Source organism: Myotis brandtii, unplaced genomic scaffold, assembly GCF_000412655.1.
Source record: "Myotis brandtii unplaced genomic scaffold, ASM41265v1 scaffold355, whole genome shotgun sequence".
Classification (NCBI taxonomy): Eukaryota; Metazoa; Chordata; class Mammalia; order Chiroptera; family Vespertilionidae; genus Myotis; species Myotis brandtii.
The window spans coordinates 452,914-463,354 of NW_005363642.1; the positions used below are offsets into that span (position 1 = coordinate 452,914).

The window sequence follows — 10,441 nt, forward strand, 5'->3', positions numbered from 1 at the left end:
TAATTAGCATATTATTCTTTTACTATTATAGATTCTTCAATTGGGGTTAACTGATGTTTTTTACAATCACACTGAGGTTAGGCATTTTGGGCAAGAATGTCATCAAAGACATGTTGTACTCTTAGTAGGGCATCCTGGGGTAAAAGATATCAATATTCAGTATGTTTTATTTATTACTGGTGATATTTGCTAAAAATTACTTGGTTAAGGTGTTATTACTATTCTCCACCATAAAGTTATGGTTTTTCCCCTTTATTTTGTGGGAGATAATTTGAGACTATGCAAATAACTTTTCTACTGAAAGTTTCCTGATTCAAGCATCCACCAGAGGTATCTTTACTTCATTATATTTAGAATTGAAATTCCTTTTGAAGTGATTTAAAGTTTTCCTAATTTCATTGAGTAATTTGTGTTTCTTTAAATGTTTTCAGGTATTTGACTGGAATGGTTGACAAAAGGACACTTGAGAAATATGAAAGAGAAGCTAAAGAGAAAAACAGAGAAACTTGGTATACTAAACTTTTATGATACTATAAATTACTTTTAAAGAAATGCTGCCCACTTAATGCTTTTGTAGTCTACTGAAATGGTGTCATAACAAAGGAAGTTTCTTTCCCCTCATACTACATAGTCTAGATCATTTCCCGATGACTTCAAAACTTGCACAGAGAAAGTTTGGAAACATCCAAACATCCAATAATAAAAGGCTTATTGAATATATTCTAATTGGGCCATTTAATTGGGCCATTATCTAACCACTATAAAATTGCATTTAAAGAATTTATAGTAGCCAGGAATAGAATATGTTACAGTGGAATTTGGGAAGAAAACAGGAAACATCATAGTACTTAGGACACGATCATTAACTATGTAAATAAACAATGGAAAGAAAAATAATTGAAGGAATTATTGACAATGATTCCATTGAATGGTGAGAGAAAAGGTCAACTTTTTTCAGTTTTCTAACCTTATCTTATTTTTTAAAAGTTAACAAGCTTATCTGAATGAGGCATTGGTGTGTTTTTTGTTGCTATATTGCTCTGTAAAGGGAAAATCTTAATGAGTATATACTATGAAATACAGATGATTAGGTAATCTAAATTAATGCCTTCTATTATGGATGATTTGAACTTAAATAAGTGATTTTTACATGGCAAATAATATTGAAATAATTTTAGCAAATAACTATTGCTCCCAAGTGGCAGGTTAATGGCCTTCACGTTAAAAAGACATCCTTAGACAGCCATTATTCATATTATATTTTGTGACAGATGATTATAAAAATGAAATATAGAGGAACTTATTAACTCATGGTGATATTAGCATTGGTACTTAAAGTAGTCTTTCTGTGTATGTTTCAGCTGTTTCATAAATAATGTTTGCTTATGCTTGAAATTCTTGCAAGAGTAGGCCTTCCTTCCCCCGGCTGCTGGCACCGGCTTCCCTCCAGCACCTGGGACCCAAGCTTCCCTTGCAGCCATGACTTCGTCAGGTTTAATTAGCATATTATTCTTTTACTATTATAGATTCTTCAATTGGGGTTAACTGATGTTTTTTACAATCACACTGAGGTTAGGCATTTTGGGCAAGAATGTCATCAAAGACATGTTGTACTCTTAGGGCATCCAGTTGGGGTAAAAGATATCAATATTCAGTATGTTTTATTTATTACTGGTGATATTTGCTAAAAATTACTTGGTTAAGGTGTTACTAGGATTCTCCACCATAAAGTTATGGTTTTTCCCCTTTATTTTGTGGGATATAATTTGAGACTATGCAAATAACTTTTCTACTGAAAGTTTCCTGATTCAAGCATCCACCAGAGGTACCTTTACTTCATTATATTTAGAATTGAAATTCCTTTTGAAGTGATTTAAAGTTTTCCTAATTTCATTGAGTAATTTGTGTTTCTTTAAATGTTTTCAGGTATTTGACTGGAATGGTTGACAAAAGGACACTTGAGAAATATGAAAGAGAAGCTAAAGAGAAAAACAGAGAAACTTGGTATACTAAACTTTTATGATACTATAAATTACTTTTAAGGAAATGCTGCCCACTTAATGCTTTTGTAGTCTACTGAAATGGTGTCATAACAAAGGAAGTTTCTTTCCCCTCATACTACATAGTCTAGATCATTTCCCGATGACTTCAAAACTTGCACAGAGAAAGTTTGGAAACATCCAAACATCCAATAATAAAAGGCTTATTGAATATATTCTAATTGGGCCATTTAATTGGGCCATTATCTAACCACTATAAAATTGCATTTAAAGAATTTATAGTAGCCAGGAATAGAATATGTTACAGTGGAATTTGGGAAGAAAACAGGAAACATCATAGTACTTAGGACACGATCATTAACTATGTAAATAAACAATGGAAAGAAAAATAATTGAAGGAATTATTGACAATGATTCCATTGAATGGTGAGAGAAAAGGTCAACTTTTTTCAGTTTTCTAACCTTATCTTATTTTTTAAAAGTTAACAAGCTTATCTGAATGGGGCATTGGTGTGTTTTTTGTTGTTATATTGCTCTGTAAAGGGAAAATCTTAATGAGTATATACTATGAAATACAGATGATTAGGTAATCTAAATTAATGCCTTCTATTATGGATGATTTGAACTTAAATAAGTGATTTTTACATGGCAAATAATATTGAAATAATTTTAGCAAATAACTATTGCTCCCAAGTGGCAGGTTAATGGCCTTCACGTTAAAAAGACATCCTTAGACAGCCATTATTCATATTATATTTTGTGACAGATGATTATAAAAATGAAATATAGAGGAACTTATTAACTCATGGTGATATTAGCATTGGTACTTAAAGTAGTCTTTCTGTGTATGTTTCAGCTGTTTCATAAATAATGTTTGCTTCTAGAATGGTTGACAGGATATATGTAAAATTTCCAAGTGTTGGAACCACATTAACATAAGTTTTACTCTCTTAATTTTCATTTCTGTCTAATTCTGTTACTGGTTTAAATGTATGATGGACATAAAGCTAGATGTCATCAATTACACCTTTAATGGTAGAAGAATATCTTAGAAATTTTTATGTTCTTATCAGTATTATTCCTATTTTAAAATTATTTCAGGTACTTGTCTTGGGCCTTAGACACAAATCAGGAAGAACGAGACAAGGGTAAAACAGTAGAAGTGGGTCGTGCCTATTTTGAAACAGAAAAGAAGCATTTCACAATTCTAGATGCCCCTGGCCACAAGAGTTTTGTCCCAAATATGATTGGTGGTGCTTCTCAAGCTGATTTGGCAGTGCTGGTAAGAAAGACATTTCTAATTCACCTTAATATTTGTTAGCAACCCCACTTAAACTTTTTAAAAAATATATTTTTATTGATTTCAGAGGGGACGAGAGAGGGAGGGGAAGAGAGATAGAAACATCAATGATGAGAGAGAATCATTGATTGGCTGCCTCTTGCTCGCTCCACACTGGGGATCAAGCCCACAACCCAGGCATGTGCCCTGACCGGGAATCGAACCTTGGACCCTTCAGTCCGCAGGCCGACGCTCTATCCACTGAACCACGCCAGTCGGGCCCCACTTAAATTTTAAAATATTTGAGTTTATCTGTAAAAGCTGGAATTTAGGTTGTGGTGAACTATAATATACACGGTCACGATTTTCACTTTTGTCTTACTGATCTGTGCAAGAAGTCTTTATAATTTAGTTTACTTATGAAAATATATTTCAACTTTCCTCTGCCATTGCTATTATCTATTATGTGTCAGAACTTAGTGTCCACTAAATGCTAAGCCTACAAATTAGGCAGTGAGTATGAATATGAAATGATCTATTTTTTTGAGGCCTTCCATCATTTTGCAATTTTTTTAAATCACTGTTCCAGCACTAAATCATATACATGTTTAATTTGTAACATACATAGAGGCATACTAGAATTTGGAAAATTGAGGATCGGAAGAAACATTTATACTTAAATCTTAAATCACTTAGACATTGTGATATTTGAAAGCATGTATATTATGACTAATTTTCTTCTATATTTTTGCAGAAAGCTTCTGATAAAACCGAAAGGAAAGACATTTTTTGCTAGAAGGGTATACCTGAATGTGTAAGAATAAACTATTTGATTTCTTGGAATAGGTAATCTCTGCCAGGAAAGGAGAGTTTGAAACTGGATTTGAAAAAGGAGGACAGACAAGAGAACATGCAATGTTGGCAAAGACAGCAGGTGTAAAACACTTAATTGTGCTCATTAATAAGATGGATGATCCCACAGTGAATTGGAGCAATGAGAGGTAAGCTTACATATCTTATAGACATGTTAGTAAAATAAAGGATGCTTTTGTTATTATGTTTTTCCCCTGTGGTTTTTCTAAACTTCATTTTTAAAAATGAAACTAGAGTTCAATTGCTTTATATTATAATTGGATTACTTATAAATGTTATAGATACGAAGAATGTAAAGAGAAACTAGTGCCATTTTTGAAAAAAGTTGGCTTCAATCCCAAAAAGGATATTCACTTTATGCCCTGCTCAGGACTGACTGGAGCAAATCTTAAAGAGCAATCAGATTTCTGTCCTTGGTACATGTAAGTAATTCTTTTTTTCCTTTAAAAGAGTTTATGTCTTAATAAGTAATTTAAGAAAATAATGAATGTAACTTTGGCTTTAAAAATACCAGGAACTTTGCCCATTTTTAACTGGGTTGTCTTTTTGTGATTGAGTTGTAAGACTTCTTTGTGCATTGGGTACCCCAAGTCCCTTATCAAATACATGATGTGCAAATGTTTTCTCCCATTCTGTGGGAGATCTTTTCACCTTCTTGATGGCGTCCTTTGAAGCATAACAGGTTTTAATTTTGATTAAATCTAGGTTATTTTTTCTTTTGCCAATTGTACATTTGGTGTCATACATAGGAAAACTGCCTAATCCAGTTAGGAAGAGTTAGAACCCTATTATTGACATTTAGGTGTGCATTTCACTTTAGGCTACTTTTTTTATAAGGTGAACTCTTGATTATTTTATAGCTTTGTAAGTTTTCAAATTGGGAAGGGTGAGTCTTTGAATTTTGTTATTTCCCCAAGATTGTTTGGTTATCTGGGTTCCTTGAATTTCCATATAAACATTGGGATCAGCTTGACAGTTTCTGCAAAAAAGGCAGCTGGGATTTAACAGGATTGAATTGAATCTGTAGATCAGTTTGGAGAGCATTGCCGTCTTGACAGTATTTTATGTGTCCTATAAAGTGTAGCTTTAAAGGGGAAATTATTTTATAGAATCTTCATTTCAGAGCTGGAAAAGTCCATAAAAATTAAGTAAAAGAGTGCAGTCATTTATTACAACATGTGGGCTATTTGCTATAAAATATTTTTCTAAATCTCAAGTGTTAATGGGGAGGTTTTTCATATTATATTCAGCTATTTTCATATTATATTCAGCTATTTTATTTTTAATTTTCTGAGGAATAAATGAAATGAATTAAATAATAAATTGGATTAATGAGACGAGTACATGGGTAGAATGAAAACATGATTATAACCATTTTTTTGTATAAAGATACAGTCATGTAACTTAATATTTTGATATTTATGTTGACTCTCTTTAATGGATATTGTTATGTTCCAGTGGATTACCATTTATTCCATATCTGGATAATTTGCCAAACTTCAATAGATCAGTTGATGGGCCAATCAGGCTGCCAATTGTGGATAAATACAAGGTACCCAAAATGTTCAAGAAATTGGGTTTTATGGGAGGTGAAATAGTTGTTTTGTGTTTTGTTTTAAATTATGAAAAAACTTTAATAACAACATAGATGTCTCTTTTAATGGCTGCTTATTATTTTGTGGTATAGACCATAATTTATTCAACCAACTTAAATTATTTCATCTGTTTCCCAATGAGCCAATAATCTTTTAGAGAGAAACTCATACAAGTGAAATTGCTAGACTCAAAAGGATTTGCACATTAAAGTTTATGCATATTGGCAAATAACCTTTCAGAATACTGTGCTAATTTATATTGCCAGCAGCAATATATGAGTGCTAGTTTTACCACAACCTCACCTAACCGGATGTTCTACTTTAAAAAAAAAAAGCATCATTATTTTTACTGCAATATCAGTGTAATGTTTTGCCCCTCCTCAAATACTTTATTCTTAAATCCTCACCTGAGGACTTGCTTTTATTGATTTTAGAGAGAGGAAAAGGGAAGGGGAAGGATGGAGGGGGAGGGAGGGAGGAAGGGAGGGGGAGAGAGAGAGAGAAATATCATTGTGAGAGTGAAATATTTATCAGTTGCCTCCTGCAGGTGCCCCGATGGGGGGTCGAACCTGAAACCTGGGTATGTGCCCTGGCCAGGAATTGAGCTCTTGACCTTTGTGTACAGGACTATGCTCCAACCCACTGAGCCACTTTGGCTAGGGCTCCATACTAGATTTCTTGAACAAGTATTGCTTTTCTAATTTTATAGATAAAGAAACAGGCTCAGCGATTGCAAGAACCTGAATTTGAACAAATAATTCAGATCTTCAAACAAAATTCTGTGCCCTCTCCTGTACCATGCTTTCTTTTTAAATCTTAGGCATACTTATTTATTGGTACTATAGTTGTTCACATGCTTATGAGGCAGGTATTATAGATTATTTGTTATCTATCCTGTATTTAAGATTAATTCTAAGTATTATACCACTTGTTCTAATGATTTTGATTTTTATTTTATGAGTAAGCCCTGCAAGATTTCACATGGGGTTGTTGAACTGTTGTAGAGTGGTAATAAAAATTTGAAACTTTTTTTAAATTTTAAATTTCAACAGGATATGGGCACTGTGGTCCTGGGAAAGCTGGAATCAGGATCTATTAGTAAAGGCCAGCAGCTTGTGATGATGCCAAACAAGGTAAGAATTAATAATGTCCTTTCCCATTTAGCTTTTCTCTTGAAAATTTTAGCAAGAAGCCAGGACTTTTCAAAAGGTTAGGGATTTCCATGAAAATAAACTTAACTTTTAAAATCCAGAATTACATTTATTAATGTCAGGTATAAAACTTAAGAAAAAAATATGTGGCGTTATTCATTGACAAATGGGGAGAGGCCAGTGTTAACACAGTGGTAGAGCTAAAAGCTGCACCAAGAAAACTTCAGCTCTTTTATTTTACAAGATGGAAGAGATCTGGAGTGATTAAGTGACTTGCTTCCATTAATACACTGGATTAGTAAGTGAGCCAAGGGTGGAAACTCAGGTTTAATCACAATACAGTTAGCTTTCTTTCTTTTTTTGTATGTGGTTACATTGGATACTATAACATAATATGTTTAAGCTACGTTCCTAATTTTAAGAGTAAAGCCTTTGTCTTTATCATAAACTAGAGGCCCAGTGCATGAAATTCGTGTATGGGTAGGGTGCCTAGTGGCTGCCGGCTGCCAGCTGGGGCCTTCCTTTGTTCCGAGACACCCCCTGGTGGTCAGCGTACATCATAGCAAGCAAGTGATCGAACTCCCGAGGGGACACTTTGCATATTAGGCTTTTATATATATAGGTAGTTGTCTTGACTCTTTCCTACTTATTGTGATTTCTTCATCATTGGAGAGGGTTTTATTAAAACATGCAATATTTCTATGAATTATTCCTTTCTGTTATTTGTGACTGCTCACTTAGTGATATTTATAGATGACATGTTACTAAGAAAGTTACCTGTTTTCCAGAGAGGGCTTCTCTTAAAACTCCAAAAATGTTGTTTAATGTAGGGAAACAGATCTGAATCATCAGAGATTTTGTTAGATTTAAATGAGAATTTTTTTACCATGCTTAATTCCAGGCACAGTGAATGAGAAAAGATGTCTGTTCTCAATGTAGTGTTTAAGTATAATTGACACCTTACAAATTATACTCTGGGGTTTCTTGATGCCTTAGGCATTGGGGATTAGAGTATTCCACCATAGTATTTTTATTCTAAAGTGTTTCTGCATTAAAGCCTACTTTTTCTGCAACTTGAAAGTCAGTGACTAGTGAATGAAAATAATAGTCGATTTGAATTTGTGTAGAGTAGTCATTAGAAATATAGTTGATCATGGGAAATGGAAGTGGGATTGGTGTTTGCCAAGGGGTTGGGGAAGGGAGAATGGGGAGTGACTGCTTAATGGGTACAGTGTTTCCTTTTGGAGTGATGAAAAGTTTTGGAACTAGATAGTGGTTATGATTGTAGGACATTGTGTGACTGTATTAGATGCCACTGAATTGTACAGTGTAAAATGATTTAAAAAGACAAATGTTATGTGGTGAGTATTTCACCACCACAGAAAGAAAAGTACAATTCACTATAGGCAAGGGCCTTAATATACTAGTTATAGACCAGGGGTGGGGAATGTCTGGCCTACGAGCTTTGGTCTGGCCCTGCCAAGGCATTAGGGGCAAGTTAATTAAATGTTTGACCAAATATAGCAGGCTAATTTTTTAAGTTGATAATTTTATATGGCCCGCAAATGATGTTATAAATATTCAAATGGCATTTGGCAGTAAAAAGATTCCCCACCCCTGTTATAGACAGAGTGGCTTTTCTCTGTGTAAGCTGTCACTTTATACTAATTACTTACTGGGCAGGTGTAGCATATCTTATAGTTGGTTAAGTGAGCCTTGAAAACTCAGTTCACTTTTGTCCTCAATCTCTGTGGAACAGAGTTAAATATTTAAAAGATACAGATGTCATACTGCTTTACATTTGAAAATTAATGGGTAGGCAGCCTATGGATTGGGAGAAAATAATTGCATATCCTAAATCTGATAAGAGGTTAATATGCAGAATATATAAAGAACTCCTACAACTCAACACAAAAAACAGGCCACCTGACTAAAAACACGAGCAAAAGAGCTTAAATTTACATTTATCCAAAGATGTACAAATAGCCAATGAGCACATGAAAAATGATCAATATCACTAATCATTAGGTAAGTGCAAATCAAAATCACAATCAGAAAATACTTCACACCCATCTGTATGGCCACTATAAAAAACAAACCAGAAAATAGCCGTGGTCAGGTAGCTCAGTTGGATGGAGGGTCACCCTATACACCAAAAGGATGTAGATTCAATCCCTGGTCAGGGTGGGTATGGGAGGCAACTGATGTCTCTCTCCCTTTCCTTTCCTCTCTCTCAAAATAAAACATATCCTTGGGTGGGAATTTTAAAAAACCTTTTTTTAAAACCCAGAAAATAACAAATGTTGGCAATGGAAAAATTGGAACCTTTGTTGACTGTTGGTGGGAATGTAAAATTGTTCAGCTGCCATGGGAAACATAATGGTGTCCCCCCCCCCCCAAAATTAAAAATAGAATAAGACCATATATATAATCTAGTAGTTTCACTTCTAGGTATGTAACCCCCCCCATTAAAAACAGAGCCTCAAAGAGATATTTGTACACCCATGTTCATAACAGCATTGCTCACAGTTGCCAAAAGGTGGAAGCAACCCAGGTGTCTGGCAGATTAACAGATAATCAAAATGTACATACGTATAAGTGGATTATTATTCAACCACAGAAAAGGAAATTCTGACATATGCTATACAATATGGATGAACCTTGAGGACGTTATGCTAACTGAAATAAACCAGTCACAATGATTCCAGTTCTATGAGGTACCTAGAGTAGTCCTCAGATTTCTTAGAAGCAAAGTAGATGGTGGTTTCCAGGGCTTGTGGGGAGGGAATAATGGGGAGTTGTTTAATGGTGTAGTTTCAATTTTGTAAGATGAAAAATTTTCAGAACTCAAGATTGGTTGTATACAGTATGTACTTAATACTATTGGACTGACAAAATGTTCAAGGGGATACATTTTATGTTCTGTATTTTACCACAGTATTTAAAAAGTATTTAAAAATTAATGAGTAAAATTAAAAATTGATTTTTTCATTTGCTATTTACAAAATTGTTCTAATGTACAGATTGATATTTAGACCTTTTTTAGATTGCTGGTTTGTTAACTTCTGGTTCTTAAGGAGTCTATGGAAGCCTATGCTTCTAAAGCCTGCATTACTTCTACTTCCTATGCTGGGCTGTAGCAGTAAAGTGAAGCAAAAGAAGTGTTGTTGGAGGATAAAAAACTATCTGTGTGAAGGAATTTCTGAATATTACTTTGATATTTAAAAATTGGCTTTGAGTTTGTATGCAAAAAAAGTTTGAGTTAACTGAATCTGCAAGTTTAGTGCAAAGTGGCTTTTCCCCCACTTCAGTGCAGTAATCTGAATGCTCATTTCTGATAATTTGAGATACCAAAAGGATATTGTATAAACTCCAGCTCATATGTTATTAGGAATGTGGACTCAAATATTTAAAATCATATCCTATCTAATAAAAGACAAAGATGCTAATTGACCATACCTTCGCTACTCCCATCAGCCAATCAGAGCAATATGCAAATTAACCGCCAACAAAGATGGCGGCTAATTTGCATACTGCAGGCAG

At 34.1% G+C, this 10,441-nt stretch overlaps 1 protein-coding gene across 3 annotated transcripts in view; it reads left to right on the top strand.

The window, feature by feature from the left end:
• GSPT1 (G1 to S phase transition 1) overlaps positions 1-10,441 on the top strand; it is a 61,054-nt gene that overhangs the window by 20,863 nt on the left and 29,750 nt on the right. For all 3 annotated transcript variants that reach the window (XM_014544171.1, XM_014544170.1, XM_014544172.1), the window contains 6 exons: positions 432-509; positions 3,102-3,282; positions 4,126-4,280; positions 4,434-4,574; positions 5,611-5,704; positions 6,800-6,880. In XM_014544171.1, the coding sequence (XP_014399657.1) occupies positions 432-509; positions 3,102-3,282; positions 4,126-4,280; positions 4,434-4,574; positions 5,611-5,704; positions 6,800-6,880 (730 nt within the window). The remainder of the gene's footprint in view (positions 1-431; positions 510-3,101; positions 3,283-4,125; positions 4,281-4,433; positions 4,575-5,610; positions 5,705-6,799; positions 6,881-10,441) is intronic.